At 41.8% G+C, this 25,724-nt stretch overlaps 1 protein-coding gene across 3 annotated transcripts in view; it reads right to left on the bottom strand.

The window, feature by feature from the left end:
* Positions 1-25,724, bottom strand: part of ibtk (inhibitor of Bruton agammaglobulinemia tyrosine kinase) — a 153,849-nt gene that overhangs the window by 41,440 nt on the left and 86,685 nt on the right. For all 3 annotated transcript variants that reach the window (XM_078542452.1, XM_078542450.1, XM_078542451.1), the window contains 8 exons: positions 21,046-21,128; positions 20,909-20,946; positions 20,132-20,228; positions 14,808-14,909; positions 12,220-12,337; positions 7,313-7,373; positions 4,725-4,852; positions 2,565-2,677 (listed from right to left, as the gene is read on the bottom strand). In XM_078542452.1, coding sequence (XP_078398578.1) covers positions 2,565-2,677; positions 4,725-4,852; positions 7,313-7,373; positions 12,220-12,337; positions 14,808-14,909; positions 20,132-20,228; positions 20,909-20,946; positions 21,046-21,128 — 740 coding nt within the window. The remainder of the gene's footprint in view (positions 1-2,564; positions 2,678-4,724; positions 4,853-7,312; positions 7,374-12,219; positions 12,338-14,807; positions 14,910-20,131; positions 20,229-20,908; positions 20,947-21,045; positions 21,129-25,724) is intronic.

Genomic DNA, 25,724 nt, shown 5'->3' with positions numbered 1-25,724 from the left:
TGACTCTTTGGTCATATTTATAGTCAAAGATATTGCATGAGCAAGCTGGGAGTGAATTGAACTGAGTAATATGATACTTTGCTTTAGAGTTTCAGCTTTGTTCTGACTAGGTATACCTATCCTTGACCAATCCAAGAGATACAATGATATCAATATGATTATACTAAACAATTCTTGCTTACTGCTTAATTAAATGTATCTTCATATTTTACATCTGTGTATTCTATGTGACCCATGTTTTATCTGCTGTGCAATGCTTGTCCTCTGTACCAAGCTCTGCAGCACACTAGTGCAAAAACTTGACTGCATTTCCAGCTGGCCAATGCTTGAAATTATCCTCTTCATTGTCCCAGCTCACATCCCATTCTTCAGTGCTTCTAAGCCCCAGATTCTTTATTACCCATAAATTGCAAGCCCCAAACTTCTCAGCTTCTTTCAAAATGTCTGGCCTTCCCCAGTACCCCAGCTTCCTTCTCCTGTTTCCTTGTGTACATCAGACTCACATCATCAGTTTTCAGATTTCTTGAATAGCCCCAAGCTGCCCCATAGTTTCAGGTCCACTTCCTCTTTCAACTGCCATATTGCACCAACTCTGCTGCAGCCTTTCCTCATCATCTTTAAAATGCTCTGTGTTGCCTCCCATTTCCTGCATACCCCAGGCATGCTAGATCTTGAATACCACAGTAAAGGAACATGTGCATGAGCCAGATAGATTTAGTCGAGAGAAAGGTGATCCTCCAGCATAAGCAATGCCATAAACATATCAGTTTATGATTAAAATCCCTTTGAACTCATTACTATTCTTAGGGGGAAATTAAAAATGCTAAAAGAGAATGCAGTAAGAATTTACTGAAAAAACCCTAAAATCTCCAGGCAGACATGGCTGCTAAACATATCAAGAGTTGAAGATTACCAGATGAAGATTGCACAGCCTTGAGAGTCAGACTGGAGACAAAAGTATGACATAAATTAGATTAGGTGTACTCCCCTCTCACATAGGGGAGGGGCAGATGGTTTTACCTTAGATATAGGAAGATGAACAATGGACAGAGGGGGCTTTGATGAAACACAAACAGTCTTGAGTTGTAAGAACCAAGGTCTTTGCATACATGTTTTAATTTTGCTTGGATAATATAATTATGTATACAGCCTTTAGAATAATTGGTTAGCAAAATCACATGTTTATGTGCTCAATAGGATAGAGATAATGGAACCAGTGTGTCGGTTGCCAATTGGAGGTATTCAAATGTACTCAAATGTTTTATGATAAGAAAAAGTACAAAAGTAGTGAAATGTAATCAATCTGGGAGCTGGGTCTTCATTCTTAGGAATGATTGCGGCTCCCTTGCATATGCTTGAATAAAACCGGTTAAAAGGAAGCCCGAGTCTCTGTGGTCGTTGCAGGATCAGAGCGTGTAACATCTCCTCATCTCTATCCTTAATCTAATAAAAACAGTACCTCCACTGAACCATACCAAGTAGAAAAGTCACACATCAAATTCTAAGTCTGTCGAAAGAGATTCCACTAACTGGGGTTGTGGGACAGGATGGAAAACCCAGCCTGTTGTCAACTTAGTATCAGTAATTCTGCATGGAAAATGCATGTGTTTGAACAGTGGATGAGGGGGCACCAGGCTCAGGTGTCTTCCATGAAGAATAGTCAGCCCAAACCAAATGTCTAGGTTCAGGCATGAAGTATTGCCATTTGTCAGAAGGCTGCTGGGCACCCAGAGAAGTACATCCCAGCAAGGGTCTGCACCTTCAGAAATCAAAGGAGGAAATTTGAAATATACGGTACAAATAGATGCACAGTTCTGATGAAAGATGCGTATGATTTCAGGTGTTAACTGACTTGCTTAAAGCATTTCCAACATTGTTTTTTTCCTTTAAATCGATGCCACAGCCACAAAAGCCAATTCATACAATTTCTCAATGATTTCTCAGCCTAGCTCTATCAAGCTAATCCACTACAAAATAAAATAAACAAAGCTCCCTAATCAATCAAACTATCACCACTACCATGGCTGCTATGGAAAGGTTTTGGTGTGTTAATATTCAAAGAATGGCGAAAACATTACAGTTAGAAGGCATTCTTTCCCAAGCCACCTTCTCCCCTCCTCTCCTTGTATATGTGGAGCTGTTGTGGAGTATAGTTCATAAAGGCTAGTCAGTCTATTCACATGTAAGCCTCAGCAAGTGTTCACAGGTATTCAACAGGTAAGGGGATCACAAGCAAATCAGACTCTGTCCTCACAAAGGACTTCCAAGAACAGTATCATCTGCTTGTGCTAAATTGTAACCAAGATTCTAAGATTAAAAGGACAGCATTATAACCTACAAGTCCCTTCCCAACCTCTTGCTGCTCCATTCAAAAGATATGTAATCCTTCAGGTTTTTGTGGATCTAAAACTTAAACTGTGACAGCACCATGCTTTTCAGATTAGGAGCTACAGCATAATCCTAGTTTTGAATGGAAATATACCTGTCAGATGTTGAATGAACAATCAGCAGCCCAAGCCTAGATCATACCCTCCTCTCACTACACTATCTCAAATGCGGCTTACCTGTTGAAGTTGGGCTCTGAATGAGATCAGATAAATGGTATCCTCCTGAACTGTCCGAGCGCCGTCTCTGCTTCTTTTTTGCTTTTACTTTTGCCTTTTTGAGAAGCATTTCTCTGAAGAAAAAAAACACAATTTTAATTTGCCTCTTGCTTTATGCCTCAAGCTTGACACAAAGTGTAGGATTAAATTTAGGTTTCTCCACGTTCACGTGCCGAAATATATAAAAGCAAAGAGTTGCAATAACTACTTGATCTTTGGAATTAACAGTCGCAAATCATTTGTTACAATGCTAATTTAAGCTTAAGACCCTGCAACTAATTAATTTAACTGAAAAATACAAATTAAATATCTAATTAAATTGTGATCTCACTGCTGGATTATGAAAGACTGTTGAATTTTCAAGTTAAGCAAGGAGCTGCTTACAAATGCTTAGTGATAAAGATACATTGCTAAACTTATATTTTTCATTTTACAGCTATCTTACTAAGTTAGAAACTTTAAAACTTCTTTAATTTTTGGGGTGTGTTCTCCAATCTTCATTAAATTGATTTTTGAGATGCCAAAGCAGCAAGGTAAAACTGCACAACTTACTTATTCCTGTAAAATAATTTTTTTGTTCCCTTTCCACCACGCACAGGAAACTTTCTACATTCAATATCTCAAAGTACCCTTAATGTATGCCCTTTACCTTTATTAAATATATAGAAGTTCCTCCAGTGACTGTTCATCGTAAAAGCTTAAGTAGATAATAACCAGAACTTTCAAGTATATGATAGTTCAGACATTTTTGGACAAGAGAAAAGCCAGTGAGCCCTTGCCTGCAAATCCCTGGTTTCTTCCATATATTCCAGGGGTAGCTTCTTCCTAGAATTTCAACAACTCTCCAATCTGACATATACACTTTCAGATGTGTCTGGAGAGTATTTAGTACAATGTTGTTTAAGCTATGACTTGGGAATCAACTGCTTTACTATCAAGCTTATCAAGGACAGTCCCCATACCACAAGATGACATTGTTTGTACATATATCACATTGATTTATGCCATAAATGAAGATACTTCACTTTTATCTGCAGTGTAAAATGGATTTGCAAACTGGGTTCTATGATGTGGCGGGTCAGCATGTTGAAATATTGGTAAAAAGTTGCCGGGGGGTTGGTACATGAGTTAATAATCACAGCCATATTGAAAAGAGCAAATGCTTCCCATAAAAGGATGAAGGATAAAAGGGAATCATCACTTAACTGTTTTTATGGGGAACATGAGACAAACCCATCAGTCTTCCAATACTTGAGCTTGAAACCAGATCTAAAGAGCCAAAAGCTACATTTCCTTTGTTACCTAAGGTTTATAACCATCTTTTCATAATAATCTAAAAAATATATTAGCTTTCTCACACACATTAAACTCTAATCTATTAACTCCCTCCCTCATAAAAGATTATCAGGAATCTAAAAGATTCAGTGCAAAGTAACTACTAATTAAAGTTAAATAACAGTGGTGATCAGTAAAATTTAAACTTAACACCACTACTCCCTCAGCTGGTCTAACTCAGAAATGAATTTAAGTGAAACTCCAATCTCACAGTTCCCTATATCGTGCTAAGCACGAAGCAGGTTTACAAATGCATATGCAAACAGCAACAATTACCAATACTGTGCCTGCATCAATACAACATTAGAATTCTATTTGCTCCTATACTTGCAAATATATTGTCAAGAAAAACGTCAACATTGTTGTTTTACAAACCTACAGCAAACTAGACTATCCAAGTGGTCAGTTGTTTTTTTTTTAAACCTGTCAATAAAGATTATCAGGCACAGACCACACGGGTAGAGTGCACAGATCAATCACAACAGGTGACAGCTGCCAATGTTTATTATATTTACTGGAGTCATTTATGTATTATGGTTGCCTTCACTAATAACAGCATTAAAAATGTTTTCCAATTGGCAGCTTTAGAGAATTCCCAACAATCTAAGTAAGTACTGCCTAACAATATTTGATCTAAGCAGTTTACAATACAAATTGCATACGAACAGATTAACCAGAAGTCATAACCAACCTGATTATAAATACACCAACATCGTTCCTTTTCAGATAGCACAGATGAGGTAAAACCATGGGCATTATCATAACCTGGTAAGGAGTCTCACTTACTTGGAAGGTTGTTCAATGTCCAATTCAATTTTACTAGCTACAGAATTATCATCAATCTCTTCGCCAAGGGAACTGATGTCTGGGCCACCTGGATAAGGAGTGATGATCCTATTTTGCATGGCTGGAATCTATAATTTAAAAACTCAAGCATCAGAACACAGCTTTCTAAGTTTATCAAGGAACTACATTAAAAAAAACAAATTAATTTGGTATTGTTGATGGTAATAATCAATAGTATTGCAATTTTACCTATCTCCCTCCCCAAAAAACTTAAGTACAAACATTAAAGTTACATTTTAAAATATCCCAAAATAATGAATATAGCTGCTCATGAAATAATAGTCATCTGCAAAAGAACGCAACAGATTTATTCTTGTAATTTTCTGGAGACATAGTTTAAACCAAAATAAATTATCAAAATAAACATATGGTAGCAGCCATATGATCAAAGTATATATAAAATAACCTGTATAGAATTCAATCAATAGTTCTGTGTTTTACAAATCACCTTAGTGACAACCTTTCATATTTATGCTGGTTAGCATGCCAGCAGAGAGAATCTGATATTTCAGAACAGGATAATGTGGATTAATGAAGACAACTATTAATTTTAAATTTCTGCTTTGACTCATTTCATTCATAGGACGAGAGTGTGTTACTAGTAAGGCCAGCATTTACTGACAATCCCCAATTGGCCTCAAGAAATTTGTGCTGAGCCAACTTCTTGAACTGTTGCAATCCATGTAGTGCAGGAACATCCATAGTGTTGGTAGGCAGGAAGTTCCATGGGCAGAATATTGCCGTCGTATGCAGGGGTGGGCCAAACACGCTGAAGCATAAAATGACGCGAGATGACATCAGGCGTGTGTCCCAACATCATTGCGCGTCATTTTGATAGTTCGTTCAGCGAGCACGCACCGGAGGAGGCTGCGCGCCTGCCAAACTGTCAAAGGCCTATTAAAGACCTTTAAGAAAGTAATTTAACTTATTAACAATGCAGCCCATCTAACCTTAAGGTTGGCAGGCAGGCGAAGAGCCCAAGCGGCCTTCGTGTTTTTCAGGAAACTTCATCCACAGGCGGGATGAGGTTTCCTGAAGGTTTTATAAAATAATTAAATAAATTTTGAAAACTTCACAAACATGTCCCAGCTCATGTGACACGGTCACATGAGAAGACATGTTTAAATAATTTTTTATTTTATTTTTAAAAAAGCTTTATTATCTACTTAATTTCCAAGGCAGCCCTGCGCCTCAGGGAGGTTGCTGCGCTCTTTCGAGCACATGCGCGAAAGAGCGCAGGCCCGACTTTCCCTTTCCCCCCCGCCCGCACAGGTAGCGCTGAGCGCTGCCAGCCGCATTACGTTGGGCGGGTCTTAATTGGCCCGTCCGTGTAAAATGGCGGCACACAGCCGATCGCGGGTGGCGATTGGCTCTGTGCCCGCCCGCCATAGGAAAAATTCTCCCCCATGACATTGACCCAGCAACAATGACAGATTGGTGATATAATCCCAAATCAGGATAATTTGTGGCTTGGAGTGGAGTTTGCAGATAGTGGTGTTTCCATGTGTCTGCTGCCCTTGTCCTGGGTTTTGCGGGTTTGGAAGGTGTTGTCAAAGAACTCTTGCCTTTGGGCCATAAGCGTTCAAGTCCCAACTCCCCCAGAAACCTGAGGACAAAATCTAGGTTGATACTTCAATGCAGCACTCAGTGAGCATTGTAGTGACAGAGGTGTTGTCTTTTGGATAAGACTAAAACCAAGACAGAGGCATAGCGGTATTGTCACTGGACTAGTATCCCAGAGACCCAGAGTAATGCTCTTGTGGCCCAGGTTTGAATCCCATCACAGCAGATGGTGACATTTAAATCCAATAAAAATCTGGAATTAAAAGGCTGATGATGACCACGAAACCAATGCCGATTGTTGTAAAAACCCATCTGGTTCGCTAATGTCTTTTAGGGAAAGAAATCTGCCTCCTTACCTGGTCTGGCCTACATGTGACTCCAGACCCACAGCATCTGAATGAGGGCATTTAGGGATGGCCAATAAATGCTAGCCTAGCCAGCAACACATCCCATGAACAAATAAAAAACCCCCAGCTGTTTCCTCAGGCAGATGTAAAAGATCCTACCACAATAACCAAAGAGAAGGCGATTCTTAGTATGTCATGCTCAACCATTGTCTCTTACCCAACACCATTGAATCTTATTATCTGTTCATTTGTCCAACTGCTGTTTGTGGGACTTTGCTATGTGCCCAGTTTACACGAGTTACTACAGGCTAGGAAGTGCTTGGGGACATTTTGAAAGGCACTATATAAATAGAAGTTCTTATTTTCTTACTTTCTATTTCACAATACAAATACAGTCGTACCATCATAGCACAGGCCTTGTAAACAGAAATTAAATGTCACTTATACCAACAGTAAACAGTTCCCATAGGGTATTACTAGCATTATCCTTTACAATATAGTGTGCAAATTAGCTTTCAAATCAGCATATCTAATAAAACTAGGAGATAAATCAACCCAATAGGAAGGTTTATCCTGTGTTGTAGTTGATGCTATATATAAAAGTCTGAGAATTCTTACCATATTCCGATAAGAAACCGAAAGCTCCTTCAGCACTTCATCACTAAGAATGTCCAGAGATCTGAAATTAAAAATCAGTAGCAATCTTCTATATACATCCATCCTGTGGTTCTTTAGGCATGCATGTGTCAAAATAGATACTGTGCTTTCCCACCTCCACCCTGATTAAGTCCATGTGAGAAGGCCCATGGACAGCCTTCCCGTCCCGCCACCAAGTAAGAGCCTCATCCTGCCACTGCTGGTATTAACCCCAAAGGCAGGCAGCGTGGCTCACCCTGAGGGGAGCATGACAAGCAAATCCTGCTGTGTTTGTTTGCAGGTTCCTGGAGGCAGTCACTCATTCAAAGGCAGTTAGTGCCTGGTGGAGGGGCCCAGCCTCAGGAAAGTGTTGGGGGATGGGGGTCATTGAAAGCACCCTCCTGCCCCTGCTTCCCTCCCCATGACCCTCACCCTACGACCCTGTCAACACTCAACTGTGCCTGGTTCCCTCCTCGATCCAAGGCCTCAAATGGGTGTCGTACCAGCGGCAACACTGCTGAGTGCTAAAGAACTGTCAGCTTCTGACTGACTGGCAGCTCTTGGCGGGTGGGACTTCCATCCCCAGGGTCCTTGATCCTGGGGAAAGGGATACTCCTGGTCTGTTAAGCGCCCGAGTGACATAAAAGGCGGTCGGCCTTCTTGAAAAGAGGTGACGGGGAATCTCACCAGCTCCCCAGTTGGCGGCTGAGACCCCAGTGCTACCACAAGATTCCACCTGATTACTTTTTATTCGCATTACGTTTAGATACATACACCTCACAATAAACGTATGCACAACACTTGCTTATTACATTTACACCTCTGCAACAAAGTGAAGCACAGGAAACAGTTATGTAATTAAAAGAATGGAAAGTGAACCAAAGGATCAACCAAAAGCTTGGTTAAAGAGGTGGGACCTAACAAGGAGACAGACAGAAGTAAAGGCGTTTAGGGAAGGAATGCAAGAGTGCAGGCTGAGATGGCTGAAGGCACATGCGAGAAAGTGGGGCTTCCAATTTAAAATTCTCACCTTCATGCTCAAATCTCTGTGGTCTCCTCCCTCCCACCATCTCCAGAACACAGCATTTTGGGCACTCCAAAAGACTCCGCGCACTTGAATTTTTTCTATCTCTCTATCTTTAAGACCCTCTTCAAATCCTCCCATCCCTCATGCCAGATTTGCATACCTTATGTCAGGCTCCCATGGCTCCCAAGAACAGACTTCCACTTTACCAAGCCTAGAATGCTGGCCAAGCTATCCAATATTGCAGCTATGCAAAACCAGCGAGTTGTTCTGGGGCCTCTGTTCTCTGCCCGCCAGCCTTATGTTAATGAGACCCAGCCCTCAAAAGTCCATGTTTCCCATCAACATCATCAGGCACTGGCTCATTGCTGGAAAACCACATGAAGGGGTGGGGTGATATCTGCCCCATGATCTCTGCTTCAACCGTTAACTCCAGAAGTGCATTCCACAATTCCTCAATTCACTGTGCAAAAATATCTAATACCCTGCATCCATATACCTTATTAGATCCTTTACAATCTTAAACATCTCTATCAAATCACCCACAATTGTCTGACCAACTAAAACAGTCCTAATTTTTCTAAATAGAAACAGGAAATGCTGAAAAAACTTAGCAGGTCTGGCAGCATCTATGGAGAGAGAAACAGTGTTAACGTTTTGAGTCCATATGACTCTTCTTCGGAGCTAAAGGTAGGTAGAAATGTGATAAGTTTTATGCTATTGAAGAGGGGTTGGAACAAGTGGACAAAAGTAGATGTTCAGGGATAGGTTGGAGCTCAGGAGAAATTAAATGACAAAGATGTCTTGGACACATGACAAAGGGAGTGGTAATGATAGTGTTAAAATTTAAGGTGGGCGTTAATAGTGGCATAAAGGTCAGATAGCAGAATGTGTTAATAGCAAGACAATGGTCAGCACCTAATTTTTCAAGCCTTTGAGCATTTACATTTCCTCATACTAGACAGCATCAGAATGAATCAATACCCTTTCTATTGCTTCAGTATCCTTCCTTTAGGGTTAAGGTCAAAAGCTCACACAGTACTCCAACTTCAGTCTTCCTAAAAGTTTTATAAAAGATCCACTGCTACATTTTTAAGTTTTTCTTATGGTTTTGGGTTACACAGGCAACGTGCATTTATTGCCTATCTCTAGCTGTTCTGAGAAGCTGGTGGTGGATCTTCCACTAGAATCACAATAGTACTTCTAATAATGGTGCTCTTACAGTGGTATTAAATGGGGAATTCCAGGATCCTAACCCAGCGAAGGTGAAGGAATCTAAATTAGATTGGTGTGTGGTTTGGAGGTGATCAATTTCCAACAACATTGCTGTTCTTGTTCTTCTTGGTGGTAGGGATTGCAAGGAAGAGAGGTGCTGTCAAAGTAACCTGTATGAATTGTTATAGAGCACATTGTAGATGGAACATACTGCAGCCTTAGTGTTACAGTTGTAGAGGAGCGGATATTTAGTACTCCAAACAAATTCACTGTTACGCTGGATGGTGTTGAGCTTCGAGTGTCATTGCAGCTGACCCCATTCAGGAATGTGACAAGTATTCTATCACAGACTTAACTTGTCTCTTGTAGAGGTTGAAGAGGCTTTGAGAAGTCAGAGTGTGCGTCACTCTTTGTAGAGTACTCAGCCTCTGTCCTGTTCTTGTTAGGGCAGCTAGTCCAGTTCAGTTTCCGGTCAACATTGACCCTGGGATGTTGATGGTGGAATCTCGACAATCGTGGTGCCAGTGAAGGTCAAGGGAAGGTAGCTGGACTTACTCTTATTCAAGACGGTCATTACCTACAATTTGTGGCATAAATGCTTTCTGGCATCTGGTAGTCCAGTTCCTATTGTCAGTTGGCAACACCTGATACTATCCAAGACAGAGCAGTTAATTTGCTTGGTGTCCTTTTCGCTTCATGGTCAGGAGAGTTATGAATGGAGCTGAACATTATGGGATTGTCAGCAATAACCCGAATCCTGGCCTTATGTTGGAAGGATAGTCATTAATGAAGCAGGAGAAGATGGTTGAGTTGAGGACTGTGGATAGCTGGTATCCAATAATCATGACCATGTTCCACTGTGTCAGGTATGACTACAGCTACTAGAGTGTCTTTCTTTTGACTTGTATTGTCTACAAGCTAGCTAGGACTCCTTTGCGCCATACTCAGTTAAATCTAGCCTTGATGTCAAGAGCAACTCCTCTCACCTTTCTTCCTTCATCCAATTCTAGATCAAAGCTGTCAAGAACTATGGAGTGACTGATTCAGGCAAAACCGGAATCAGTGAACAGATTATTGGCAACTCGGTCATGTTTGATGGGTCCTTCTATTATTTTACTGACACCAACTTATATATTCTTTACCTCTTTCCATAAAACAGTTGTCTTATGAGCTTATTTTAAATGACCTGATCTGCTTGAGATGTTGCTTTTAATGTCTGCTGAATCTGAACTCCCAATTCCTTCTGCCCTTCCACACACAGCTTTCCTAGTATAATGTATATACAGTATAATGATTATATCCATTTTTAACCAAAAGGTGCAACTTCACATTTATTGTCGTGCTTTTTTTTTTACACACTCCACCATTTTATCAACATTCCTTTACAGCTTCCTTTGTGGCTGTTGGTATAACTCTCACATTTGAATCAGAAGGTTCCAGGTTTCAATTTCAGGACTTGAGCACAAAAATCAAGGTTGAAACTCTAGTGTAGTACTGAAAAAGAGTGCTACACTGTTGGAGGTACTGTCTTTCAGATGAGATGTTAAACCGAGGCTCCGTCTGCCCTATCAGATGGGCGTATAGGAGCCCATGGCACTATGTCGAAGAGCAGCAGGCGAGTTACCTCTAGTGTCCTGGCCAATATTTATTCCTTAATCAACATTACACAAAAAAAATGATCAAGTCATTTTGCTGTCTGTAGGTGTTTGCTGTGTGAAAATTGGCTGTTGTGTTTCCTACAGTAACTATATTTCAAAATCACTTCACTGGCTTCAAAAGCGCTTTTGAGATGGCTGATGGTCATGAAAGGCGCTATAAATGCAAGTCTTTTTTTCCCCTTTGATCCTCAGAATTATTTTCTATGCTTATTTTAGTGCTATCTGCAATTTGGATACCTTTCCTGCTATAACCAAATCATTAATGTATGCAGTGAAAAGTAATAATCTTAGAACAGAACCCAGTGAGACACCACAACCCACTTCCAATTTGTCTCAAAAATTGCCCTTTAAAGTCTGTTTTCTCCTTTCCTATCTTTTTTTTTAAATCAAAAATGCTCTATTAGTTTCCTAGGTTTTCTAAAAGTTCATATACATCACATCCCCTCTGTCACATCCTTAAACAATGTATAATGCACACATATATATCATGCATTTGTCATAAAAATATTTTCAAGACAGTAACCAACCCTGGTCTATCATCAGTTTTAATGGCCACTACAAAAAATGGCCACTACAAAAAAAAAGCAATCAAAAGAAACACCAAACTGCATATTAATAGTGGTAACAGTAGTCATAAAATCCTCAGAGAATCCAAATAACAAAATGCATTTACATAGAGCTTATTGTATAGTTTATTTTGGAGTCCTTTGCAAAGGGAGATGATCAATTATGATGAGGTGTGATTTTTAAGCGTTTTAGAAGTTAAGGAAGGTGGCAAGGCAATGGGGTTTTAGAAGATGGTTCTAGAAGGAATGCTTGTAAGGTTGGCTCCAATGGTAGAACAGAAGAGCATGAATATTATCAAGCTAACTCATGAATCGTACATTAATTTTTCATGTCCAATATGTAGCCTCAAGAAAAGGAAAAACAGACTATTTATAAAAGATACAAACTCTAAGAGTAGCAGCAAATGGAGAGACAATTGTTCTTACCTTGCTTCAAGCAAAGCTGCCATATTTAGACCTATGAATTGTAGACAGGACAGCTTTAACTGTTCAGCATTGTACATTGCAGCAAACTCCAAAAGTTCTGAAGTATTTTTCAAAGTTACTGAAAACAGAACAAAATGAAGTCTGTTAATATTCAAGAAAACATAGCAATATCGTACAGGAATAAGCCATTCAGCCCCTCAAGCCTGTTCTACCATTCTAAAAGGTCATGAATGATCTGTATCTCAACTCCATTTGCCTGCCTTTGCTCCACATTCATTAGTCACAGAATCACAGAATCAAACAGTGCAGAAGAAGCCCTTCAGCCCATCGGGTCTGCACCGACACGTGAGAAACACCTGACCTACCTACCTAATCCCATTTACCAGCACTTGGCCCATAGCCTTGAATCTTAGATTTGAAAATTTCAATTGATCTAGCATTCAGACTTTTGGTAAAAGCTCCAGGTTTCTACTACCCTTTGCCTGAAATAGTGCTTCTCAATTTTCTTAAATGGTCTAACACTAATTTTAAGATTTTCCCTCTCGTTCTAGACTTCCTCCATGAGTGGAATTAACTTCTCTGTATATACCATTTTTAGTTTGTGAATTAGACCATCCCTCAACTTTCTAACCTCAAGGGAATGTATGTAAGTTTATACAGGTGTCATATATGACTCTAGGGAAACATGAATAAAAAAGAAAAAAAACTTAGCTTTAGCTTCTCAAATCTTTGAGAGGGAGGCAAAGCTATTTTGAAATCCCATTCTTTGTTTAACACAAACGAAAACTATTAACGACAGTGAGCAAAGCAATCTGAGACAGCTAAGCAATTGGTGTTTTCAGATCAAACTAAAACTTCTGATATCATTTTAGTTAATCATTTCTAAATATTTTCTGATGAAACAGAGCTAGCTTTAAAATTTGAGCTAAAAAGAATGGCTAGTTATTTTCAACTGCTTCTTAAAAGTCAATTTTATATTCTCACTTTACTTATGGTTTCATTGCACATTGCTCTATCCAAGAGAACCTTTGTTTCTCAGTAACATTCCTTTACACCCAAATTTTAAAAAAATATTTTTTCCCTGGGCTCTAGTCAGTGCTTTGCACAGGAAGCTTGCTTTAAGTCAGAAAGTAACTATGTGGAAGTCAACTTGCATCCCAACATTCTGTAGCTTGGTGAGTTGCACCTTTGCAAAGTGTATTTTATCAACTCACTATATGACAACACTCATTTTGCTTTTGTGAAATTAACCGAGAAGTTTATCCTATTTATCATTTCATTCCTAACTAAAAATCTTGAACTGTCAAGAGGTCTGAACATAATGTATAAACAAACCAATCCCAATAAACAAAATTGCTTTACCAATAAAATATCTCTACCAATTGCAGGTAAGGTCATGTGTTGGTTATATTACTGAACTAGTAATCCAGAGAACATGAGTTCAGATCAGTTTGAGATTTCAATTCAACTTTTAAAAATCTAGAAATTAAAAAGCTAGTTATCAATAAAATTAGTTAAAACCCAACTAGTTTACTAATGTCCTTAAGGGAAGGAAACCTGATGAGCTTACCCAGTCTGGCCTATATGCAATTCCAGCCCCATCATTGTTAGCTTCTAACTGCCCTCTGAAGTGTCTGAGCAAGCCACACAGCTCTATCACTCTATCAAAAATTGCAACGAATTGCAGTGGTTCAAGAAAATAGCTCACCACAATGTTCTTGGGTACAGTAAATGACAGCTGTTCCCAAAGAATTAATAAAAAGTGTATCTAAAAATAATCAATCAGCAAAATTTCAGATCATGGCCCAGTCATACAGCAAATTCAATCTAAACAATATTGTGAGAGCTTTACTAATCAGGTCTGGAAACCACAAGATGGCAGCTAAGACATGCAAGTATTTTGGTGATAGCAATGAAGTCAAGCTGCCATGTATATCATTTCTACTACAGCTTGTTATGGGTTCCCTTTGCAAAGTGCTCGGACTTGATTCAGTATCTTAAAAATGGATACTGGAAAAGTATTGCTGAAAAGAGAAACATATTACCAAAGAGTGCACCCTTTTATCCTTTAGTATAAATTGGTGTGGTGACGCCATAGTGGCATTGTCACTGGACTAGTATTCGAGAGACCCAGGGTAATGCTCTGAGGGCTAGGGTTTGAATCCCACCATGGCAGATGGTGAAATTTGAATCCAATAAAAACCTGGAATTAAAATTCTGATGATGGCCATGAAACCATTGCCAATTATTGTAAAAACCCATCTGGCTCACTAATGTCTTTAGGGGAGGAAATCTGTTGTCATTACCTGGTCTGGCCCACATGTGACTCCAGACCCACAGCAATGTGGTTAACTCTTAGATGCCCTCTAAACAAGGGCAATTAGGGATGGGCAATAAATGCTGGCCCAGCCAGTGATGCCCACATTCCATGAACAAATAAAAAATAAGATAGTTTGAAATTGGGCATTCTTACGTTCACCCTGATGAGTGCAAGGTGAAAAGCTTTGGCAACATGTCTCTCCTTTACAGGAATAATCAAGTTCTGTGCTACCAAGCGATTGACTACAAAAGTAAGTAAAGAACCTCACATTTTTCTGTAATAGCCACTTCACAAATCTCCTTGAGGCGACTGATAAGAAGCTGATCGGCCACCACGAGCACATTACAAATAAACTCCACATCCTGTGATTCTATCAGAAAAAATATAGAATATGATCATTTGCTTTCCTGATCAACACTAAAAATGTCTACAAGCTTTAGCATAATTGAGACAATTCTTCATATTGGCAATACGCACAGGGCTTATTCAGGTGCATTATTCAGGGCTTTTCATGGTGCATGAAATACACTGCAAAAAGTTCTAAGTACTACTAATATTAACTATTGATAAAATCGTTACTGGTATTTTGTTGAAATGTCTCAAACTTTTAAGTAGTTAAAACCCTGGGAAGTACCAAGGATCAGCGGGACCTTGATGTGCATGTCCACCGGTCCCTTAAGGTAGCAGGACAGGTAGATAAGGTGGTTAAGGCGGCATATGGGATACTTGCCTTTATTAGCCGAGGCACAGAACATAAGAGCAGGGAAGTTATGCTGGAACTGTATAAAACGCTGGTTAGGCCACAGCTAGAGTATTGCGTGCAGTTCCGGAATCCGCAATATAGAAGGATGTGATTGCAATAGAGAGAGTGCAGAGAAGATTTACCAGGATGTTGCCTGGGCTGGAGAGTTTTAGTTATGAGGAGAGATTGGATAGATTGGGCAGAGGAGATTGAGGGGGACATGATTGAGGTGTATAAAATTATAATGGGGCATAGATAGGGTAGACAGGAAGGAACTGACAGGAAGTAACTTGTCCCCTTGGTGGAGGGATCAATAACAAGGGGGCATAGATTTAAGGTAAGGGGCAGGAGGTTTAGAGGGGATGTGAGGAAAAAATTTTTCACCCAGAGGGTGGTGGGAATTTGGAACTCACTGCCTGAAAGGATGGTAGAAGCAGAAACCCTCATAACATTTAAGTAGTATTTGGATGTGCACTTGCGATGCCATGGCATACAAGTCTATGGGCCTAATGCTGGAAAATGGTATTAGAATAGTTAGGTACTTGTTTGATCAGCACAGACTCGATGGGCCGAAGGGCCTTTTTCTGTGCTGTAGACCTCTGTGACTCTATTTTATGTGCGTTTCACTCACACACCAGGCAATAGAAATAGACAAAGCCAATAGCTCCATCAAATATTACTGTGGGGGTAAAAGGAACTTTTCTTAAAAAAAAAACTGGTTGGTACAATCTGTTTGATTCATTCTCTCCTAGCTGTAAACATCACACATGATTTTGATTAATCTTAGTGCAGTTAGATTTGTCCATGAATCACAATAGGAAAATAACTATGCAGCAAAACTGGAAATCTTACTCAGAATTGAGGACGATGATTGCAATGGGAAAAAAAAGGTGTTGCAGTGTGGGCTTGTGCTTGGCACCAAGGCAGAGAACCCAAAATACCAAAGGTATACTGTTTCACAGAAAATATAAATTTTAAAAGATTACCATGCCATGAATGATTAAGCTTTCATAGAATGCAAAGGAGATGCTAAAAGCCCAAATCAGATGTTTCAAAATTCCAGCCTCAGAAACAATTCAAAGGTGACTGTCCCAACAGGCTGTAAAATTTCACTCATTTTAAGTGCCAGTGTTTGATATTGCTGAAGTATTAGAGCATAAGGCCCACTTTGGATTGCAAACTCAGCACATTTCATTAACTGAAAAGGATCATAGCTTAAACAGTGACGGAAGCTAGTCTGTTTAAACCAAAACATAGGTTTTTGATTATGAAAGAATTAACATGGTTGACTCTTGTTATGTTATTGTTCCACAAGGCAAGTTACCATCCAACTACCTGAATTAACTGGCCATCCTTCAAGTATGATCCCAGTGAGTGTTGGTAGGCTCATTTGCCTCATGAGGGTATTATAGCAGAACAAGATCCTGTCTTCATCAAATGGTTATGCCTATATACTGGGACCCTTATCCTCTATGGCTTACAACAATTCACTGAAGCAGTAACAGAAGGGGTAGTTAGAGGTATGCAGTAAGCGTAATACTGGATTTCAAAAAAAGCCTTTGATAAGATTGGAACGTGTGGAGTCAGGAGGCAAGCAGCAGAATGGGCAGCAAGCTGGCTCCAAAACAGAAAACACAGTAGAGGTTAAAGGTAGTCACTCAGATTAGTAAACGGTAGGAAGTGGGGTTCCAGAAGAATCCTAGCTGGAAGCGCAGTGGTACACTATTTACATAAACAATTTGCATTTGGGAATCGGCAATGCAATATTTCAAATTTGTAGATGACACCCAAATTGGGGGGTGTAGTTAATGCAGAGGAAGACAGACAAAATATAGGAAGACTTTAATAAACTTGCAGAATAGGCAAGTAATGAAGCAAATGAACTTCGATACAGATAAATGCAAGGTAATACATTTTGGTATGAAGAATGAGAAGGCCACATACTCCTTGAAACATTGTGAATAAATCTGGTCTCTATATTGTAAAAAAAACAGCAGAGGCACTGAACGTAAGAACATCGGAAATAAGAGCAGGAGTAGACCATTTGGCCCCTTGAACCTGCTCCGCCATTCAGTATGATCATTTACCTCAACTCCATTTTCTTGCCCACTCCCCATATCCCTTGATTTCCTGGGAGATTAAGTCCATTGATCTTAGTCTTGAATACACACAACAATCGAGCATCCAAAGCCCTCTGGATTAGAGAATTCTAAAGATTCACAACCGTCTGAATAAAGAAATTTCTCATCTCAATCCTAAAGTTCAACACTTAACCTGAGGCTGTACCCCATGTTCTAGACTGAGGTCAGAATGGGGTGCGTGAGTGGGGTACGAGAGCGCGTGCGAGAGTGAGTGCGAGTGGAGGGAGGGAGGGTGCGACTGCCCTTGACATCAAGGCTGCATTTGACAAGAGTGTGGCATCAAGGAGCCCTAGAAAAACTGGAATCAATGGGAATCGGGGGAAAGCTCTCCACTGGTTGGAATCATACGAAGCACGAAGGAAGATGGTTGTGGTTGTTGGAGGCCAGTCATCTCAGCTCCAGGTCATCTCCGCGGGAGTTGCTCAAGGTAGTGTCCTGGGCCCAACCATCTTCAGCTGCTTCATCAATGACCTTCATTCCATCATGAGGTCAGAAGTGGGGATGCTCGCTGATGATTGCACCATGTTCAGCACCATTCCCGACTCCTCAGATACTGAAGCTGTCCATATCCAAAAGCAGCAAGACCTGGACAATATCCAGGTTTGGGCTGACAAGTGGCAAGTAACATTCATGCCACACAAGTGCCAGGCAATGACCATCTCCTACAAGAGAGAGGATTGAACCATTGGCCCTTGGCATTCAATGGCATTACAATTGCTAAATCCCCCACTACCACCACCCTGGTTGCCATTGACCAGAAGCTGATCCAAGCTAACTATATAAATACTGTGGCTACATGAGGTCAGAGGCTAGGAATCCTGCGGCAAGTAACTCACCTCCTGACTCCCCAAAGCTTGCCCACCATCTACAAGGCACAAGTCAGGAGTGTGATGGAATACCCTCCACTTGCCTGGATGAATACAGCTCCAAAAACACAAGAAGCTTGACACCATCAAGGACAAAGCAGCCCACTTGATTGGTATCCGATCCACAAACATTCACTCCCCCCCACTGACGTACAGTGGCAGCATGTGTGCCATCTACAAGATGCACTGTAGAAACTCACCAAGCCTCTTTAGAAGGCACCCTCCAAACCCACAACCACCACCATCTAGAGAGACAAGGGCAGCAGACACATGGGGTCACACCATCCTGACTTGAAAATATATTGCTGTTCCTTCACTGTCACTGGGTCAAAATCCTGGTACTCTCTCCCTAACAGCACTGTGGATGTACCTATGGCACATGGACTGCAGCAGTTCAAGGCGGCAGCTCACCACCACCTTCTCAAGGGCAATTAGGGATGGACATTAAATGCTGGCCTACCCAGTGATGCCCAGATTCCATGAATGAATAAATTTTTTAAAAACCCACAGTGCTGTTGGGGAAGGGGGTTCCAGGATTTTGACCCAGCAACAAGGAATGGCAATATAGTTCCAAGTCAGGATGGCTTGAAGGGGAACTTGCAGGTGGTGGCGTTTCCAGGCATCTGCTACCCTTGTCCTTCTAGCTGGTAGAGGACATGGTTTTGTAAGGTGCTGTCGAAGAAGCCTTAGTGAGTTGCTGTAGTGCATCTTGTAGATGGTACACACTGCTGCTACTGTGTCGGTGTTGGCAGGAGCGAATGTTGAAGGTGGTGGATAATGTGCCAATCAAACAGGCTGCTTTGTCCTGGTTGGTTTCATGCTTCTTGCCTGGATGAGTGCAACTGCAACACGCAAGTGGAGAGAATTCCATCACACTCCTGGCTTGTGCCTTATAGATGGTGGAAAGACTTTGGGGAGTCAGGTGGTGACTTACTCTCGGCAGAATTCCCAGCCTCTGACCCGCGCTTGTAACCACAGGATTTATTTGGCTGGTCCAGTCAGTTTCTGGTCAATGGTAACCCCAGGATGTTGATAGTGGGGGGATTCAACGATGGTAATGCCATTGAATGTCAAGGAGAGATGGTTGGGTTCTCTCTTGTTGGAAATGGTCATTGCATGGCAGTTGTGTAGCCTGAATGTTACTTGCCACTTATCAGTCCAGACCTTAGTTCATCTGACCTAGCTTCTCATCTTTGTAACCTCCTCCAGAGTTACAACCTTCTAAAATATCTGCACTCCTCTAATTCTAAGTTCTTGTGTATCCCTGATTTCAAGTATGTCGCCATTAATGGCCGTGCCTTCAGCTACCAAGCCCTTAAATCTCTAATTGCCTCCCTAAATCTCTCAACCTCTTATCCTCCTTCAAGACACTCTTTAAAACCTACTTCTTTGGTCATCTGCCCTAATATCTCTATGTGGTTTGGTGTCAAAGTTTGTTTAATAACACTCCTGTGATGAGCCCTGGGTGTTTCACTATGTTAAAGACATTGCATAAGACAAGTTATTGTTGATGAGTATGGTTAGAATGCGGAACTTGCTGCCACAGGGCATAGTTGAAGAGATAGCTTAAATGCATTCAAGGATAAGCATGAGCGAGAAAGGACTAGAAGGATATATTGATGAGTTTAAATGAAAAAGTGTGGAATGACGCTCAAGTGAAGCACAAATGCAGGCATGGATCTATTCCTGAAAAACCTGTTTCTATGCTGTAACTACTTTGTAATACTTTGCAACGCCTTGCACTAAGTTATTGGTAGAGGGGCTAAGGAAAGGGAGGCTTATAAAATAACCCTTATGCATTTACATAATTTGATTCATAAGTCATGGAAAATGTAGTTCTGACCTTTAACAGCTGGAGCTTCACCAGTATAAATATAATCCAAAATAACCTCCAAAATGTCAGAATGGATGGGCATTTCCAATGCTGTGCAACAAGAAGCCTAAACACAAAAAATGCAGAGGTGGATGGTGAGAGGCAGGAGGAAAGAATATGAAGAAAAGACAATAAGGTCAACTTTAAAATTAATGACATAGAATTATGCTTCAATATCTAATACTTTCTATTTTCTCTCAAATTACTAAACTGGAGCAGGAGACTTAAGTTTGAATATGTATGTCCAGTTAGCCAATGTTTTCAGACGTTTATTTTTAATAATGGGGTGGGGGGTGAGTGAGTTATTAAAAGGAGCAATACAATGTAAATTTGTGTGAACCTAAAACAGTAGCATTCCTTTAACTATTCAGCCTTTCAGCCCCCAGAATTACAAATATAACATTAACAGAATAAATTAAGGAAACAGAATGGAGTTGGAGCACAGTACATTTCAATTTACAATAGAATCAAAATGCTGCACATTGAAATCGTCCCTCCGAATTCAGATTATTAAATAGGGAATTAGCATATATGTGGTATGCGCCACTCTTTTTGGAGTAATCATTTATCTATTTTGTCATGCAAAATACTTATGGAAAATGGTTAAACTTATAAAGTGTTGATGTACACTTATAGATCAGACCATTTTTACCTGGAATTTCTAATAATTCATAGCTATAATTCTCACTTTCAACAGCTTTCAGTCCAACTAGGTTTCATTGCACAATAAAGCACAATTATATATACCTCAATCCAGGCATTACTCAGCATTCTGTGAAAATATTCTAGAAGAAAAGAAATGTAATTTATAAATACTTCTGAACAATAATACAAACACAAACATACAAATGTACACATATCAAAAAGATAATGAGCATCTTTACCAAGTCTAGCACATAGCACACATTTGTGGCAGACGAATTCTTTTCCATCTTCTGATCTCAAAGTTACGTCACACAAATAAGAGCTAATAGGAAACAAAGAAAAGGTAGGAATGAAAGTTCACTTCTGGCAAGATCTATACAGTGGAGATTTGAGAAACTAGGTCTATCTGAAAAAAGTCTAATCATAAAGAGTTCTTTAAAATCACAATTAAGTTAAATCATATCCACATGCTTTTTACAGCAGAGGCACCGCACCTCCGAATAGTCCACGATGGTTATAAACATAAAGGACAATACTTTACCAGCTTTTTATTAGCGTTTGTTTCCCTCCTATCCCATACACTTGAGTTTCGTTCAATAGGCCTCAACAGCCCTTTGGTACCATCCCCAAGCAACTATTGTTCAAATGTTAACCTAGACAGTAAGTGCCTGCTGCCTATCTGACCATATGAAACAGCTGCATCATGCAAAGCTGATCTCACCCAAAGTCATCACATACTTTGCCAGCAAAGGCAAATGACTGGCAATTAGGTGTGTAAGACTGGTTTTCTGTCTTGAGCACTGGAACGCCCCAGCTGTGAATATCAGCTAACTGATCAGCACAGACCAGGAAGATAACGTGCAAAACAAATTTATTTGAATTCTTTGAGATAACAAACAGGATAGATAACAGGAAACCAGCAGATGTAATTTATTTGGATTTCCAAAAGGCGTTCGATAAGGTACCACACAAGGCTACTTAATAAGATAAGAGCCCATGGTGTTGGGGGGTAGTATATTACCATGGATAGAGGACTGGCTAACTAATAGAAAACAGAGTTGGGATACGAGGGGCATTTTCAGGATGGCAACCTGTAACTAATGGAGTGTCACAGGGATCAGTGCTGGGGCTACAATTATTTACAATATAAATGAATGACTTGGATGAGGGAAATGAATGCACTGTCGCCAAGTTTGTGGATGGCACAAAAATAGGTGGGAGAGCAAGTGGTGAGGATGACACAGAGTCTACAGAGGGATATAGACAGGCTAAGTGAGTGGGCAAAAACGTGGCAGATGGATTATAATGTGGGAAAATGTGAGGTTATGCACTTTGGCAGGAAGAATAGAGGAGCTGAATATTACTTAAGTGGAGAAAAACTGAAGAAAGCTGCAGCACAGAGGGATTTGGGGGTTCTCGTTCATGAATCCCAAAAAGCTAATATACAAGTTCAGCTGGTAATAGGGAAGGCAAATGGAACGTTGGCCTTTATTTTGAAGGGAATGGAGTATAAAAATATGGAAGTCTTGCTAAAACTATACAAGGCACTAGTTAGGCCACACCTAGAATAATGGGACCAAAACTGTTCACAGTATCTAAGAAAAGATATACTGGCATTGGAAGCAGTCCAGAGAAGGTTCACTAGGTTGATCCTGGGTATGGAGGGATTTTCTTATGAGGAGAGGTTGAGTAGGTTGGGCCTGTACGCATTGGAGTTTAGAAGAATGAGAGGTGACCTTATTGAAACATATAAGATCCTTTCGGGGCTTGACAGGGTAGATGCTGAGAGGTTGTTTCCCCTTGTGGGTGAGTATAGAACGAGAGGGCATTATCTCAGAATAAGGGGTCACCAATTTAAGACAGAGATGAGGATGAATTTTTTCTCTCAGGCAGTTGTTAATCTGAGCAATTCTTTACCACAGAGGGCTGTCGAAGCTGGGTCGTTAAGTGTGCTCAAGGCTGATACAGACAGATTTTTAATCAGTAAAGGAGTCAAGGGTCATGGGGAAAAGGCAGGAAAGTGGAGTTGAGGATTATCAGATCAGCCATGATCTCATTGAATGGCAGAGCAGACTCGATGGTCCAAATGGACTACTTCTGCTCCTACGTCTTATGGTCTTAAAACTTCACACTTGTGGAGCTTAGCACCTTTAGCCAATAGAAGCTTGGGGCGGAATTTTCCCAAATTTGCACTAAGTGCGGTAGCGGGCGGGTAAATCGATGTTCTACCTGCCGGCCACGATGGTGGATTTTCATGCCGTTTCGCCCTGAACCCGCCTCATTATTTAGGTACTGCCGGCAAACATGCCATTTCCATGGTGGGAGGGCTCTTATTTGCCCGCCTACCATCACCCTGCCGCTGCATCACACCGGGCACCATGTTTAAAGTCCAGCCGCAAGCACACATTTCCGTGCTTCCAGCTCACCACTGATGCATGGAAGACATAGCCCTGAAACTGAAGAAGACTGCAGGCTCCCAGGTTCAGCAATGCATCTCGAGTGGCTTTTGGATTCCTTGGAGGCCCGCTGGGATGTCCTCTACCCCCGCTCTGGCCACAGGATGAACAACAACAGCACTAACCCGGCTTGGGAGGCGGTGGTCGGTGCCAATGCCCTGCAAAAGAGGACAGCCACCCAGTGGCGCAAGAGGATGAATGATCACTTCCATTCCGCCAGGGGAAGTCACTCATCTCATCACTCAATTCACACTCACAAACCCACCACACATCCACAGGGTCTGCCACACTCACTGCCATTTCGAGAGGCATCACCATTTACTCTCTCTCACTCACCTCAAGTGTCCTCATCCCGTCCATGGGACCACTCAACAACGCATAGGCCAAGCATACTTGTCCTGCTTACACTTTCTCCATCTCCATCCATGCAGGATATGCTGACACACAAGAGAAAGGTCGCAGACCGGTGGCGTAATGCCCGAAATCAAGGTCCTCACATACTTTGAAAAAATAGCCATTGAGCTTGACGGCAATGACCGGAACCATTCCTGTAAGTGAGGATCCAGCAGTGCAACATCCATCAGACAACCATGCCGTGTGATCTGTCCTCTTTCACAGGCCACTGCTATGCACTAATTATCTATCCTTGCTTTGGCAGGCACATCTGCCAAACAGCCAACAGGGTTCATGACCCAGGGCTTCCAATCAAGCCCCGAAGAAACCTGAGAAGAGGAATCTGGAGGAACCTCCTTGAAGTCCCATCACAGTGCTCATCCATACCCTCCACCAGCATAGAGAGACACACCTCGGTGGGACTTAGCTATACAATAGCCCCAAGGTCACAATCTGGTGAACTCATCGCACTGTCTGATCCACTGCAAGTGGTGGCAGGTATTTACCAGGTGTCCGGCACTCAGGAGACTGGAGGCCAGGATGTTGCCAAGTCCGAGTCAAATGACGAGCCTCTGGACTCGGTCACGTCACGGTTGCTGGAGCTGCAGAGGGAAGCTCGAGAATAACAGGGAGGGACGTCCGCTGGATGGAGGGGTCCGTCTGCCTTCAGTCTGAGGTGATTGCTTTGGCATGCTGGCGCTGTGAGGTCAACGCTGGTAGGATGGTGGCTGCCATGGAGACCTTGGCCCAGGACTTCCCTCCTGCATTGCTGCTCAGGTTCAGCTCCATCATTAATGCCATAGTTGGCCTCCAACAGCGTATGTGCGAGATGGGTGCCGGGCAGCTCGATCTCACTCCAGCTACCCCTACTCCTCTAGGAGTCAGCCTGGGGCCCCCAGGGAGGAGGATCCACAGGTGCACAGCTGGGCCCATCCACCCAGGTAACTCCGAGTGCGTTCAGCCCATCCGTCTCCCCTCTTCCTGTGACCTCAGCAGCTCTAGCTCCACAGGCTGAGGAGGGTGCCACTGCCACATAGCAGGATCCTGAAAGCAGGTGGGGCCCTCCAAATCTCAGCCCTCCAGAGAACGCCTGCCAAAGTCATCACAGACAGGGTGTCGCAGTCAGCAGGCTGCCTCCACCTCTGCTGTGGGTGACCGGGGAGCACCAAGACGTAGCTGCAGGGTTAGGACATTTAACTCTTTTGGAGTCAAACAATTAAACTAAATTAACAATGAGGGATAAAGTAAACACAGCCCCTAAATTAGGATAGCTGTAAAACCAAAGACAAAGTTTAAAGAAAACTTACAAACATCAAACCAAAATGTGATTAAAAGCGTCGATAAAGCACCCCAGTCCCCACGGTGCCCACCGGGCATGGAAGGCCTCGACGGTGCCGGCAGACACCACGTGCTCCCTCGCCAGGGACACCCGGCTGCGAACGTAGCCACAGAAGAGGGGCAGTCGGGCCGGACGACCTCCTCGATCGCCTGCTGCCTGGACCTGTTAATGGCTAACTTGGCCAGGCCCAGAGGCAGGTTCATGAGGAGGTCCTCCTCCCTCCCGGCCCCCCTCCACACCGGGTGAAAGAAGTTTTAGGTTCACTCTCTGCACTTCCTCTCCTCCCTGACAACATTCTCCTCCACTCTGGTCTCCCTGAACCATTTGTCTCCTGTAGCTGGTACGTAACTGGCTCCCACATCTTTGCAACTCTGCAGCTGTTGAAGAACATGACTCTCATCCATGGTTGACTCTACAATTTTCACTTCCTCTCTTGCATCAGATGACCTGCACACATTGCCTCCCACACCAGAGTTACTGATCCAGATTGGGAATTCAGATCTGCATCATACCACTCTATGCGATTCTCTGCTCTCTGTGTCCAATTTAAGGAGGCTTAGTTGCACAGCCTGGGCATGGGTGTTAATCACTTTTACACACTGTTCACTACTGTCAATAAACTCCCGAGATTGTCTCCCTGCCTATGGCTCCTTGTTCTAATGAGCAGTGTTCTCACACAGATGTGAAACCTTCTTGCACAATTTATTGGCAGGTGCCTCAGACCAGGGCC

This window comes from Cetorhinus maximus, chromosome 5 (genome assembly GCF_964194155.1).
Source record: "Cetorhinus maximus chromosome 5, sCetMax3.hap1.1, whole genome shotgun sequence".
NCBI classification, from domain to species: domain Eukaryota; kingdom Metazoa; phylum Chordata; class Chondrichthyes; order Lamniformes; family Cetorhinidae; genus Cetorhinus; species Cetorhinus maximus.
This window is presented reverse-complemented; position numbering and strand designations above follow the sequence as displayed.